The sequence below is a fragment of the Callithrix jacchus genome, chromosome 22, assembly GCF_049354715.1.
Source record: "Callithrix jacchus isolate 240 chromosome 22, calJac240_pri, whole genome shotgun sequence".
NCBI lineage: Eukaryota > Metazoa > Chordata > Mammalia > Primates > Cebidae > Callithrix > Callithrix jacchus.
In genome coordinates this window covers 40,307,274-40,321,522 of record NC_133523.1, presented here as the reverse complement: position 1 = coordinate 40,321,522, position 14,249 = coordinate 40,307,274, and the positions used below count along the sequence as shown (strand labels likewise).

General features: G+C 50.7%; 1 protein-coding gene across 7 annotated transcripts in view; it reads right to left on the bottom strand.

Annotated features, from left to right (window-relative positions):
* HIF3A (hypoxia inducible factor 3 subunit alpha) overlaps positions 1–7,410 on the bottom strand; it is a 44,197-nt gene extending 36,787 nt beyond the window's left edge. For 3 of the 7 annotated variants that reach the window (XM_035284829.2, XM_054250504.2, XM_035284832.3), the window contains exon 1: positions 6,960–7,014. In XM_035284829.2, the coding sequence (XP_035140720.1) occupies positions 6,960–6,985 (26 nt within the window). In that variant the 5' untranslated portion in view covers positions 6,986–7,014. Of the gene's footprint in view, positions 1–5,557; positions 5,648–6,959; positions 7,015–7,214 lie in introns of those variants that run through there. The other 4 variants (XM_078360200.1, XM_078360202.1, XM_078360201.1 and 1 more) reach the window with 3 other exon arrangements.
* Between the last annotated feature and the right edge of the window lie 6,839 nt (positions 7,411–14,249).

Here is a 14,249-nt window from a genome sequence, read left to right as displayed (position 1 = left end):
GAAGCATCAGTGTCATTTTGCCAGAAATATCTGCCACCTATCCAGCTTTTACTATTTTGTCACTCCCAGTGCCAAGTGTGAAACTTACGTTAACCTGCCTAATGCTCAGGCAACCCAGAGGGAAGTTGATAACATCCCATTGAACAGATGAGGACGCAGAGGCTCAGAGAGGTGCAGTGCCTGCCCACAAATAGGGAGGCCTGCCTTTAAACGATGGTCAGCCTGAACTCTCATTCTCTCTCTCTCTGTGGGCCTGGGTTTATGTCCGGATTTTAGCTCTTCTCCCTGTTTCTGCCACTGTCTTCAAATTAAAACTCCAGGTCTCTGTGAACCCAACCCAAAGCCTTTCTGCCTTCCTTTCTTCCTGTCTTTCTTTCTTCCTTCCTTCCTTCCTTTCCCTTCCTCCCTCCCTCCCTCCCTCCCTCCCTCCCTCCCTCCCTCCCTCCCTTCCTTCCTTCCTTCCTTCCTTTCTCTTTCTCTTTTCTTTCCTCTCTTTCTCTCCCCTCTCTTTCTTTCTTTTCTGGCAGGCTCTTGCTCTGTTGCTCAGGCTGTAGTGCAGTGGCATAAATATGTCTCAACATCCTAGGCTCAACCATCCTCCAGCCTCAGCCTCTTGTGTACCTGGGACCACAGGTGTGCACCAGCACACCCAACTAATTTTTGTATTTTTTTTTTCATGTAGAGACGTGTGTATGTGTGTGTGTGTGATTTTGTTGCCTAGGCTGGTCCTAAACTTCTGAACTCAAGTGATCCTCCCACCTTGGCCTCCCAAAATTCTGGGATTACAGGCATAAGCCACCATGCCCAGCCTCTTTACTTTCATACAAAATTAAAGCTGGAAGCAGCTATAAATTTGGGAGGGTGAAGCAGAGGATTGCTTGAACCCAGATTCGAGGTTACAGTGAGCCATGATTGTGCCACTGCACTCCAACCTGGGTGACAGAGCAAGGCTCTGTATCTAAAAGAAGACAACAAAAAATTAACAAAAATAGACAAAATGAAAGATTATTATGTGGTGTATTACACCTAGTATATTGTATATATAGTCTAGTGTAGCATATTGTATATATAATCTCATCTACACTTATAATATGGATAAATATTACCATTGGTAATAGGCAGCTGCCATTTGCTAAGCATTTATATGCTTACCACTGAACTATGTATTTATCCAATCCTCAGGGGAGCCCTAGGAGGGAGGCATTTTATTTATTTATTTATTTTTACATCTTTAAAATTACTTATGTGCTTATTTTTGAGCCAAAGTTTCACTCTTGTTGCCCAGGCTGGAGTGCAATGGCACAATCTTGGCTCACCGCAACCTCCACCTCCCAGGTTCAAGCGATTCTTCTGCCTCAGCCTCCCAAGTAGCTGGGATTACAGAAACCCACCATCATGCCTGGCTAATTTTTCTATTTTTAGTAGAGACGGGGTGTCACCATGTTGGACAGGCTGGTCTCGAACTTCTGACCTCAAGTGATCTGCCCACCTCCACCTCCCAAAGTGTTGGGATTACAGGGTGAGCCACCGCACCCAGCAGAGGGGGGAGCATTTTAAACTTCCACTTTACAATGCGGGGAAACTGAGACGCTGAAAGGTGAAGTCCTTGCCCAAGAAGCCCCAAAGCCAACAACTAGCAGAGCTGGGACTCGAATCTGGGCCATGAGTTTCCAGTTTTCAGTCTTTTCTCTCATCCCCTCCTTGGGATCCATCCGACAGAAGCAGAACCTCTAGGAGGGGACACTATCCCTTCCTAAATTCAAGAGCAGAGGCTGCTTCTGGGGTGGCATCAACTCCAGCCCCAGGCAAGAGACCTGCAGCCCCACCCCCCAAGGTGAGGGGCTATTTTCCTGTCTGGAGGCAGAAGGAAAATAAAGTCCACAGTGCAGCAGGGTGGGAGGCACCAGAGAGGGCAGGAGCGGGGGAGATATCGCCCTGTCCTGTCCCCTCCTGCCTGGTTCGTGGGGGCAGGGGCCTCAGTCCTGCCTGCCTGAGAGGACATTCCGTCCTGTTCTGTTCCAGCCCTGTTTGTCTTCCTGCCCAGAGGGTGGGGGTGAGAGGGCCTCACTGAGCTGGGGGCCCGACAGAGGGAACAGGGAGTGGGAATCGGCAGGGAGGTGGGGCCAGCGCCTCACCTCCCAGACAGCTGGGCTCTGTAATCCTCTCTGTGGCTGGGCTGCTTCTTCCATAGAAGGAGCCAGCTGGTGGCTGCGGAGGGACCCTCCTTCCAGCTTCCAGCCTGCCCTCTGGATGTTCTACTGGGAAGTGTGGGGGCTAGTTCCTCTGGCTCAGGGTTCCAATCCCGACTCCACTACTTATAAGCTGTGTGACTTTGGACAAGTGGCACAGACTCCCTGAGCATAGTAACAGCACCTAGCTCATAGGGTTGTTTTGCAGATTAAATGAGTCCATATATATGTCAAGGGCTTAGAAAACAGGGCCTGGCAAATAGTTAGTGTTATACAAAGGTTAAACATTTTTTTTTATTTTTGAAGAGTGCAGTGGTTCGATCTTGGCTCACTGTCACCTCTGCCTCCCGGGTTCAAGTGATTCTCTTGCCTCAGTCTCCTGAGTCGCTGGGAGTACAGGCACTTGCCACCATGCCTGGATAATTTTTGTAATTTTAGTAGAAACAGGGGTTTCACTATGTTGGCCAGGCTGGTCTCAAACTCCTGACCTCAGGTGATCTGCCCGCCTTGGACTCCTAAAGTGCTGGGATTACAGGCGTTAGCCACCACAGCTGGCCCAGGTTGAACTTATTATTCTCCCTTTGCACATGTCAGGGATGAAAAGCAAAGGCTTAGGAGCCTCTTGGGCTTTAGAGTAACCTGTGGGTTACTCTACATGCCTGATGGTGTGGTGTGCACATGCTATTACATACATGGTTTTTACATAAGCATCTTAAAGCTTAAAAGGAGGACGAAGTAACAGTGGTAGTACTACAGAGCACTGGTGTGCTGACCACCCTCGGAGCGGGAGACCCCATTAAGTCCTTACTACAGAGCACTGGTGTGCTGACCACCCTCGGAGCGGGAGACCCCATTAAGTCCTTACTACAGAGCACTGGTGTGCTGACCACCCTCGGAGCGGGAGACCCCATTAAGTCCTTACTACAGAGCACTGGTGTGCTGACCACCCTCGGAGTGGGAGACCCCATTATGTCCTTACTACAGAGCACTGGTGTGCTGACCACCCTCGGAGCGGGAGACCCCATTAAGTCCTTACTACAGAGCACTGGTGTGCTGATCACCCTCGGAGCTGGAGACCCCATTAAGTCCTTACTACAGAGCACTGGTGTGCTGACCACCCTCGGAGCGGGAGACCCCATTAAGTCCTTACTACAGAGCACTGGTGTGCTGACCACCCTCGGAGCGGGAGACCCCATTAAGTCCTTACTACAGAGCACTGGTGTGCTGACCACCCTCGGAGCGGGAGACCCCATTAAGTCCTTACTACAGAGCATTGGTGTGCTGACCACTCTCGGAGCGGGAGACCCCATTAAGTCCTTACTACAGAGCATTGGTGTGCTGACCACTCTCGGAGCGGGAGACCCCATTAAGTCCTTACTACAGAGCATTGGTGTGCTGACCACCCTCGGAGCGGGAGACCCCATTAAGTCCTTACTACAGCCCTATTGAGCAGTAAAAGTGATCTCCCTCGCTTTCTTTTTTTTTCTTTTAGACTGAGTCTTGTTCCGTCACCCAGGCTGGAGTGCAGTGGCTTAATCTCGGCTCACTGCAACCTCTGCTTTCCTGGTTCAAGCAATTCTCCTGCCTCAGTCTTCTGAGTAGGTGGGACTACAGGCACCCACGACCACACCCCACTAATTTTGTTCCTTTTTCTTTTTTTTTTTTTTTTTTTTTTTGTATTTTTAGTAGAGATGAGACAGGGTTTCACCATGTTAACCAGGATGGTCTCGATCTGACCTCATGATCCACGCACCTCAGCCTCCCAAAGTGCTGGGATTATAGGCATGAGCCACGGCGCCCGGCCTGATCTCGCCTTTTATAGAGACACAGACTGAGTCAGAGCATTGGCATCCTCAGCCTGAGTAACCCAGCGCCCTCCATCGACACAACCACGCTGAACCACTTCTCAGTTAATCTGACCATGTTCCTGCAATTACTTCCCCGTTCACCCCGATGAGGAAGCAGGCCCAACCAGATGATGAAACTTGCCTGAGGCCCCACAGCTTTCAGTAGCAGAGCCAGGGATTCAAGCTAGGTCTGCCTACTCTTGACTCGAACTCAATTTATGGCACACCTATTGGGTGTCATGCCCCCCACCGTCTGCTTCCTCACTACTGGCTCCTCATCTTGATCTGGGGTGATGAAAAGGGGGTGTCATCCCCACTTTTCTTTTTTTTTCTTTAACACAAGGTCGGGCTCTATTGCTCAGGCTAGAGTGCAGTGGCCTGATCTTGGCTCACTACAACCTCTGCCTCCCAGGCTCAAGCCATCTTCCCACCTCAGCCGCCCGAGTAGCTGGGACTGCGGACATTCACCACCACACAATGTGTGTATTTCTAGTATAGATGAGACTTTGCCATGTTGCCCAGGCCGGTATTGAACTCCTGCAATCCACCCAACTCAGCCTCCCAAAGTGCTGGAATAACAGGCCTGAGCCACCGCCCCCAGCCACCCCATATTTCCAGGATCTGAAACTGAGGCTCAGAGCAGCAGTCACTGACACAAGTCCACACCACCAGGCGGTGGGTGAGATGGGATTTGAACCCCGGCTCTAGGGCCTGTGCTCTTGGTAGGTGTGCCCGCCACCCAAGGGGCCCCTGCCTTGCCCCTCTTTTGCCTAGCAGCCTCAGTCCCTTCCCCCCTCACACCCCTGCTGCCTCCAGATCTCCCCAGCTGGCCCCATGCCCAGCCCTGGTCCAGCCCCCTGGCACTCTGCCCAGCTTGGGACGTGCAGTTGGAACCCTGCCACCCTTCCTCCATGTTCCAGCCAAGAACAGGGGTGGGGCCAGGGCCTGGCGGCCAGAGGGTGAAGCCTGAGAATGGGGGTCGGGGCCCAGTGCCCCCCTCCAACCAGGAAGGAGAGAAGCTCACCTCTTCTCTGCCCTGAAGAAGCTGCCACCCATGAGAAAGGCACAGTAAAATTAGGGAGTCCCTGACCCACATTCAGGGCTACTTCCGGGCCTTTCTCTTCTGCACTCAGCTGGGTATTGGCAGGGGGGTCCTACAGAAAGAGGATTTGGTGGGTGGGGGCTTAGGTTGTAGCTGGGCAAGGATGCCCCTTGGCACTGTCCAGAGGTGTCCTGAGAGACCAGAGGCAGGGTTTGGGTTTGTGAAGGGATTTAGCATGGGGGTCTGGGGGAGTCTCTCTGGCACCTGACTCTGCTTGTTCACAAGGACATGGTAATCCGGTGGGGTGCTGGTCCCCCAAATTCTAGCTCCTCCGGGAACCCTGTTCCTCACTGGGCACTCTAGGCTGAAAGCTGCACCCACCAGGGACTTCCCAAGAGCATCCTTGCCCACAGTGGGATGGCAGCCAGGCCCAGCTAGAGGAAGGGAAAGGGGAAAGGGGGTGTGGGGGGCCCACTCACCATCGCCCAGGCCCCCTTTGGCTGATGGGTCATTCCAGGGGGTGCAGGAGGGGACGCAGTGCAGCCAGGACCCGGGTGCGAGTTATGAGTGGGTGGCGCGTGGCAGGGAGATGACTCTACAGGAAAGGGCTGGCCTTGGGTGGGGAGGGGGGGCACCCCAGCTCAGCCAAGAGGGGCCCCCACCTAGCCAGGAGGGGGTGCTGAGAGGGGCGGGACGGCGGCTGGCCCAAAAGGAGTGGGATGGAGTTCCCTGGTAGGCCCAGAGCCAGGGCCTGGAATAGAATGGGGAAAGGGGGAGAGGATGGGGGGGTAAGAAACATGGGGTGTGCACGGATCCAATCAGGCCTGAGAAGCCAGGGAGGAGGGAAGGGGGTGAGGCTTATTGGGTGCCTCACATTGGACAGGGAAAGCTGAGGACCTAGAACATTTTCCACAGTCCCATGAGAACATGGCCAGATAGGACTCCCTGACCTGGGCAGTGGCCCTAGGGCACAGGTTCCTCTGTGTTCCAGCAGTGCTGCACCTGCTGGGAGGTGAACCCAGAAACCCATCCTCTGCCTGGAATGACCCCAGCTAAGCACTGTGGCAGGGGCGCTCCCATCACAGCCTGCAGGCTCACCGCACCCTGCCATGGAGTCTCCCCTAAATAAAAGTTGGATGGGGCTCCCCTGTCCCTCAAGATGGGGCTGGAGGGGTGAGATGAGGGGCCAGACTTTGGAAAGTGAGTCCAGCTTGTTTCCCTGTTACTTAAGGGGGTAACTCTGCCTTTTAAAAGAATACAAAAAGGCTCCTCGGAAGGGTCCCAGACGGATTCTGAAAGGGGCTCCCCTCAGCCCACTTCTAGGGAATCCCAAGGTTTGGGAGACTGTCAGGAAGGGTACGATCAGAGGAGATCTCTCCTCTCTTGAACTCAGGAGCTGAATGCCATTCCAAGGCACTCCCTATACGTGAGAAGGCTCAATTTAGGGGTATCCCATATCTCCTAGGATCCCAGGGACCTGGTGGCAAAGAACACCCTCAATTTGGGGGGTTCAGAGGCTAAGAGGGACCAATACGTGGAGAGAGAATATTCGACGCAGAAGCCCGGGTACTGCTCACATGGTCACCCGTAATTTCTCAGGAATCCCAAGTTCCGCACGCAACCAGGTGGGGAAGCGAGCCTTGGGTAGCTGGAAATCGGGGACCCTAGCCGCTCTTGGTCAGAGGGGCGGGGCAGCCAGGGACGCAGGGAATCTCCCACCCCTGCAGTCCCCAAGGTGGAGAGTGCGGCGGGGATGTGCCTTCAACTGCGCGCCCCGGGGCTTTCTTGGCTCGCACCCGCGAAACCCCCCAATCCAGTTCAAGGGTCTCCAGGAGGGGAGCCGCCCAATTCCCAGAACTCCTGCCCCCCGAACCTCAGTACCTTGCGCGCTGCAGCCCCAGCGCCATGGCTCGCCAGTCGCCGCTCCGGAGCCCTCGGAGGCCCCTAGCCCCCTCCCCTAGCCTTGCGAGCCCCCTCCCCAGCTCCTCCCCGCGCCGCACGATTGGCTGCGCTGCGCCAGGCACGCGGTTCTGATTGGGCAAAGGGCATGTCATTCCTGAAAAGGAGGCGGAACCAGAGGAAAAGACTTGGAAAGGCAAGAGGAGTTGGTGGGGGGGAATACCATGTAATACACACCTCCAACCACGCCCCTCGCCGCGGACTTCCTCGGCCTTGTAGCTTGCACCGTCGGGTGGCCTCGCCTTCTCTGGGCAAGCCTCTGAAGTGCCAACCCCAGTACTCTTCTAAACGCCCCCCAGTTCACTCTGCCCTCTGCACCCCAGTCCCCAGCCTCTAACTCCCACCTCCTCTCACCTTTCCATTTCCTAACCTCAGGTGAGCCTCTCCGACCTCCAATCCCACCCCTTCCAACCCCCTAGCCCCGCCTCCTCTAGCCCTTCTAATCTATCCACAGAGTATCCCGCTAACCCTCTCCACCCTCCAACTCCTAATCCCACCCCTGGCCCTCTGGCACCTACCTTTCGCTCTCACTCCCCAGCCCCTCCCTGCCCCACCTCGACCCCATCCCTCCAGTCTGCGCCCCCTGCACCGCAGCTTACCTTCCCCACCCCCTCTACTCCACCGTAACCTCTTAGCCTCTCTGGCTCCCTTTTCAGGTTCCCACTGATAAATAATTAAGCCTAAGTCTAGTAAATATGTTTTAACTCGATCACACCCTCTTTAAAAAAGAGCAGAGAAATTGTTTTAACTAGTCAAGTATGAAGGAAGAGGTGTACACAGTTACCAAGCAATGGTGAAAAAGCATTACAGTTGGATAAGGAACAGTGCGTGTGTGTGTGCGTGTGTGTGTGTGCGCGCGCGTGTGTGCGTGCGTGTGTGTGCGTGTGTTCGATAACTCACTATTCTGGATTTGGTTGGCAGGGAAGAAGGTACGATGGCAGAAATGGCCTTGTTGAACCTTGAACTTGGCAAGCAAGTTGCTCACCTTAGGGCCTTTGTATTTGCCACTCCCACAGCTTAGAACACTCTTCCCCCAGGAATCCACAAGGCTCCCCAGTTCGCCCCAGTACCCCACAATGTTTTTTTTTGGGAAACCTCTTCTCTCTCCTCTTCATCTATTTAATTTGAATAGGGCTTGGCCACTGCCCCGCCTTCACCAGCTCCAGGGACGGCCATAAGATCCCGAGCTGGCTCATCAATTGAATCGGCTTCCCTGGCCACAGTGATTGGTTCAGGGAAGGCATGTTACCTAATTTAGCCCAATGAGAATCAACCCTGAGACATTTGCCGCAACGAACAGGAAACAGGTTTTTCTATTTCTGCTGGAATTGCCAAGCAGATGGAACAGCCACAGAGAGGAGAGGCTTTATGAAATGAGGTTCCGTGCAAAAGAGATTGTGCAGAAATGAAGGATTGTGAAAGGCAGTTTTGACACCAGCACTTGAGTGCCTGGATTCAGCCATACCTGAACTCCAGTTTAATTCTTGGACTTTCAAATGAACCCCACGATGGGCTTTTTTTTTTTTTTTTTGCTGTTACTTTTGTTAAATATTGCTTCATTCTCTATTGTCTTATTTGCTTTGTGTTAGATTAGTTTGAATGGATTTCAGATACTTGCACCCACAAGAATCTTGATATATAAAGAAATTACCTCTCAACCCTCAATGTGAAGGCACATGGGATGTGAGAAAAGGAACAGTCTGAATCATAGAAGGGGGCCAGGCATGGTGGCTCACGCCTGTAATCCCAGCACTTTGGGAGGCTAAGGTGGGCGGATCACCTGAGGTCAGGAGTTTGAGACTAAACTGGCCAACATGGTGGAACCCATCTCTACTAAAAATACAAAAATTAGACAGGTGTGGTGGCGGATGCCTGTAATCCCAGTTGAGGCAGGAGAATTGCTTGAAACCGGGAGGCAGAGGTTGCAGTGAGCTGAGATCGTGTCATTGCACTCCAGCCTGGGTGACAGAGTGAGCCTCTGTCTCTAAATAAATATATAGTAGAAGGAGCTGCAGAGGAAGCAGCATTGTTACAGCTTGTCAGGGTTTAGGCAAGGACACGGAGTAGAAGAAATGTTCAAGGGAGAAACTGAGGAAGGGGCGTGGTTGTTAACAAGGTGAGAAGCGTTCCAGTGGGTGTGTTGGAAGAGTTTGGAGAGGGCAGTAGTTGGATGGTAGATTCAGTGGAAGAGAAGAACTCATTGATTTTGGCATGAGGGAGTCATAGCAGAGAGCCAGTCAGTGGGATTTACAGTGCCCAAGAAAAGCTGGCACTAGTTCAACAAACATTAAAATAGAACCAGCACTTTATAGATAGAGATGCAACAGGTGTCTCTCTATGATCTGGGTTAGCATTAAACTTCGCTCAGAGGTTCCCAGCAGCTAAGGCAATAAGGGAAATGTGTCCATTAAAATGGTTTCCAGTTTTTGCTAAAGGATGTGTTCTTGTCTGTCTGGAGAGACAGGATTTGAACCTGGAACTGAAGTTAAGGGGGAATTTTTTTTTTTTTTTTTTTTGAGACGGAGTTTCGCTCTTGTTACCCAGGCTGGAGTGCAATGGCGCGATCTCGGCTCACCGCAACCTCCGCCTCCTGGGTTCAGGCAATTCTCCTGCCTCAGCCTCCTGAGTAGCTGGGATTACAGGCACGCGCCACCGTGCCCAGCTAATTTTTTGTATTTTTAGTAGAGACGGGGTTTCACCATGTTGACCGGGATGGTCTCGATCTCTTGACCTCGTGATCCACCCGCCTCGGCCTCCCAAAGTGCTGGGATTACAGGCTTGAGCCACCGCGCCCGGCCAAGGGGGAATTTAAGACCTTTTAATATTAAAATGTAGAGTAGTCTGAGCTGCCAGGAACTGTGGGAACTTGGTTGAGGCACCTCACCCACCCTGTGAGGGTTGTCAGAAAGCTTTCTTGAGGAAAGGACATTTGGATGCAGACTTGAGGAGGCAAGCAGAGAGAGGGTTGGGGAGAGCCAACTGCAGTGGCTCACACCTGTAAACCCAATGACTCAGGAGGCTGAGAGGGGAGGATTGTTTGAGGCCAGGAGTTTGAGACCAGCCAGGGCAACATAGCAAGATCCCATCTCTTAATTTTTAATTTATTTATGTATTTATTTTTTAAGACAGAGTCTCACTCTTGTTCCCTAGGTTGGAGTGCAATGGCGCAATCTCGGTTTATTGCAAACTCCACCTTCCAGGTTTAAGCGATTCTCCTTCCTCAGCCACCTGAGTAGCTAGGATTACAAGTGTCTGCCACCACACCTGCTAATTTTTGTATTTTTAGAAGAGATGGGGTTTCACCATGTTGGCCAGTCTGGTCTCAAGTTTCAGTCCTCAGGTGATCCACCTGTCTCAGCCTCCCAAAGTGCTGGGATTACAGGCATGAGCCACTGCGCCCGGCCTCATCTCTTAATTTTTTTTTTTAAACTTTGCCAGGTATGGTGATGTGCGCCTATAGTCCCAGTTACTTGGGAGGCTGAGAAGGGAGAATTGCTTGAGCCTGGGAGCTGGAGGTTATAGTGAGAATGATTGTGCCATTGCACTTCAGTCTAGGCAACAGGATGAGATCCATCTCTAAAATAAATAAATATGTGAACGAGGGGGCTGGGGGGAAAGTAATGTAGGCAAAGGGAAGATAATATGACCGTTTGGAGGCAAAAGAGCGCTTGGTACACTGAGGGAACTGACAAGTAGACTGTGGTTGCAGCCTGGAGTATAAAGAGGGGAGATGGGAGGTGATGGTGGAGGGGTGCGAGGGGGTGAGACCAAACCAAGTCTGAAAGCCATGAAAGAATCTCAAGGCCAGGTGGGCTGGCTCATGCCTGTAATCCCAGCACTTCAGGAGGCCAAGGCAGGTGCATCATGAGGTCAGGAGATCAAGATCATCCTGGCTAACACAGTGAAACTTCGTCTCTATTAAAAATACAAAAAATTAGCTGGGCATGGTGGCGTGCGCCTCTACTTCCAGCTACTCTGGAGGCTGAGGCAGCAGAATTGCTTGAACCCAGGAGGCAGAGGTTGCAGTGAGCCAAGATTGCACCACTGCACTCCAGCCTGGGCAACAAAGTGAGACTCTATCTCAAAAAAAAAAAAAAAAGAGAATCTCGGGCATTCCCTAGGGAGCACTGGGGAGCCATGGCAGAGTTTTGAGCAGGACAGAACACAACATGTACCTTATAAAGATTCCTCTGGGAGCTGGTCATGGTAGTTCACACCTGTAATCACAGCTTTGGGAGGCCGAGGCAGGAGGATCACTTGAGGCCAGGAGTTTGAGACAAGCCTGAGCAACATAGTGAGAGCCCATCTCTCAAGAAAATTTAAAAATTGGCTGGGTGCAGTGGCTCACACCTGTAATCCCAGCACTTTGGGAGGCCGAGGTCGGTGGATCACAAGGTCAGGAGTTCGAGACCAGCCTGGTCAATATGGTGAAACCCTATCTCTACATTAAAAGAAAAGAAGAAGAAAATTTAAAAATTAGTCATGGGCGTGGTGGTATGCACCTGTAGTCTCAGCTACTCAGGAGGCTGAGGAAGGAGAATTGATCGAACCCAGGAGGTTGAGGTTGCAGTGAGCTATGATCCTGCCACTTACTCCAGCCTGGGTGACAGAGATCCTCTATCAAAAAAACAAACAAACAAACAAAATAAGGCCGGGCACAGTGGCTCACACCTATAATCCCAGCACTTTGGGAGGCCAAGACAGGCAAATCACCTGAGGTCAGGAGTTTGAGGCCAGGATGGCTAACATGGTGAAACGGCATTTCTACTAAAAACACAAAAAATTAGCCGGGCATGGTGGAGCACACTTGTCATCCCAGCTACTCAGGAAGCTGAGACAGGAGAATGACTTGAACCTGGGAGGCAGAGGTTGCAGTGAGTTGAGATTGCACCACTGCACTCCAGTCTGGGTTACAAGAACAAAACTGTCTCAAAAAGAAAAAAATTCCTCCAGAAGGTGGATGAGAGGGAGTGAGATTAGAGATCAGAGAACAAGAAAGAGGCTGGGGTGCAGACTTGGGTGTAAAGAAGAGATGCCTGGACCAGGGAAGGGACCATGGAGATGAAGAAAGGGGACGGACTGAAGAGATTTTGAGATTCATCATTAGTAGAATGGGTAAGCAAATTGTGGTATGCCCATGCAGTGGATACGGTATGCCCATGCAGTGGATACTATCAGCAAGAAAAAAATAATGAACTATTGATACACATACATCATGGATGACTCTCAGAAACCTCATAATGAGTAAAAGAAGCTAGACACAGAAAAGAATGTATTATGTGATTTTATTGAAATGAAGTTCCAGAACAAGTAAGGCTAATGTATACTGGAAAAAACAGCAGGGGAGTGCTTCTTTATCTTGACAGAAGTTTGGGTTCTACGAGTATATGAATTTGTCAAAACTCAGTGAATAGCACACTTTGGATTTGCACATGTTGTTTGTAAACTTCACCTCAAAGTAGAAAATAAAGAATGGTAAACAAATACTGATAGACACTCTGAAGAACTTAGAGGACAGTGTACTGATGTCTGCAACTTTCATTGAACTGCACCAAAACATAGCTGGAGTAATGGATGGAGTTGTGGATGACTGGAAGGATGAATGGGGGGAGTAATCGATGGATGGATGGAATAATAGGTGGATGGAAGGATGGGGGATGGATGGAGGGATGGATGGGTGGTGTGATGGATGGATGAATGGATGGTGTAATGGATGGATGGAGTAATAGGTGGAGGGATGGAGAGATAAATTGATGAATGGATGGATGGATGGAGGGATGGATAAATGTATACAAATATGGTTAAGCAAATACAGTAAAATGTTAAGAGCGGAGTCTGCGTCATTGGGATAAGGGTGTTCATTGAAAAATCCTTCAACTTTTCTGCATGCTTGAAATTGCTCATAATAAAATGTTGGTAGAAACAAGAAATGTTTAAGAGGCAAGAGGGACATGGTTTGGAGAGTGATTGATTAGTTGCTTGATTATTTGGTTGTGGAGATAAGAGATTTTTTTTTAAAGTATCTTCTGCCTTTGGCAAATGGAAGCCTTCACGTTTTTGAGGTGAGTTGGGCTCCTTTCCTGTCAGCCTCCTCTTTCCTCTCCGCTGGATCTATTCTTCCAACAATATATGCACCCATTAATCCATTCATTCCTTCCATTTATACCAACAAATATTCACAGAGTGGTGAACATATGCCTGGCACTGTTGTAGGCACTGCGGATACAGCAGTGACAAAGACAGACAGAGACCCCTGACCTGCCCAAATGGAACTCATACTCCAGTCAGGCAGACAGATCATGCATAAGAAACATAAGTGAAATATGCAATCCATTAGATTGTGCTAAGAGCTCTGCAGAAATGGAACCCAGATAATAAGGATGAGAAGTGACTTATTTTGGGGGGAAGGAAGGGGAGTTGTAATTTTAAATAGTGTGGTCATAGAAGGACTTATTGAGAAGGTGACATTTGAGCAAAGACCTGAACGTGAGGTGGGAGCTATATAGATATCTGGGGAAAGAGCATTCTGAGCTGGGACAACAGCAAGTGCAAAGTCCCTGAGGTGGGACTTGCTTGGTAAGTTCAAGAATCAGCAAGGAGGCCAGTGTGGCTGGAGCAGAGGGGTGGATGGGGAGAGTGGAATAAGAGGTCAGAGAGTCAATGCTGACAGGAAACCATGGTACGGGCAGCTCATGTAGGAAGGATCTTTTAGATTAAGTGTGGACTTAGACTTTCATTCTGAAGGAGATGGGAACATGGGAGACTTTTAAATAAGAAAGCAACATCTGAGTTAGGTGGGTTTCTTTTGTTTGTTTGTTTGTTTTGAGACGGAGTTTCGCTCTTGTTACCCAGGCTGGAGTGCAATGGCTCGATCTCGGCTCACCACGACCTCCGCCTCCTGGGTTCAGGCAATTCTCCTGCCTCAGCCTCCTGAGTAGCTGGGATTACAGGCACGCACCACCATGCCAAGCTAATTTTTGTATTTTTAGTAGAGACAGTGTTTCACCATGTTGACCAGGATGGTCTCAGTCTCTTGACCTCATGATCCACCCGCCTCGGTCTCCCAAAGTGCTGGGATTATAGGTGTGAGCCCCTGTGCCCGGCCTGTTTTTTTTTTAGATGGAGTCTCACTCTGTTGCCAAGGCTGGAGTGCTGTGGCACAATCTCAGCTCACTTCAACCTTTGCCTCTTTGGTTCAAGTGATTCTCCTGC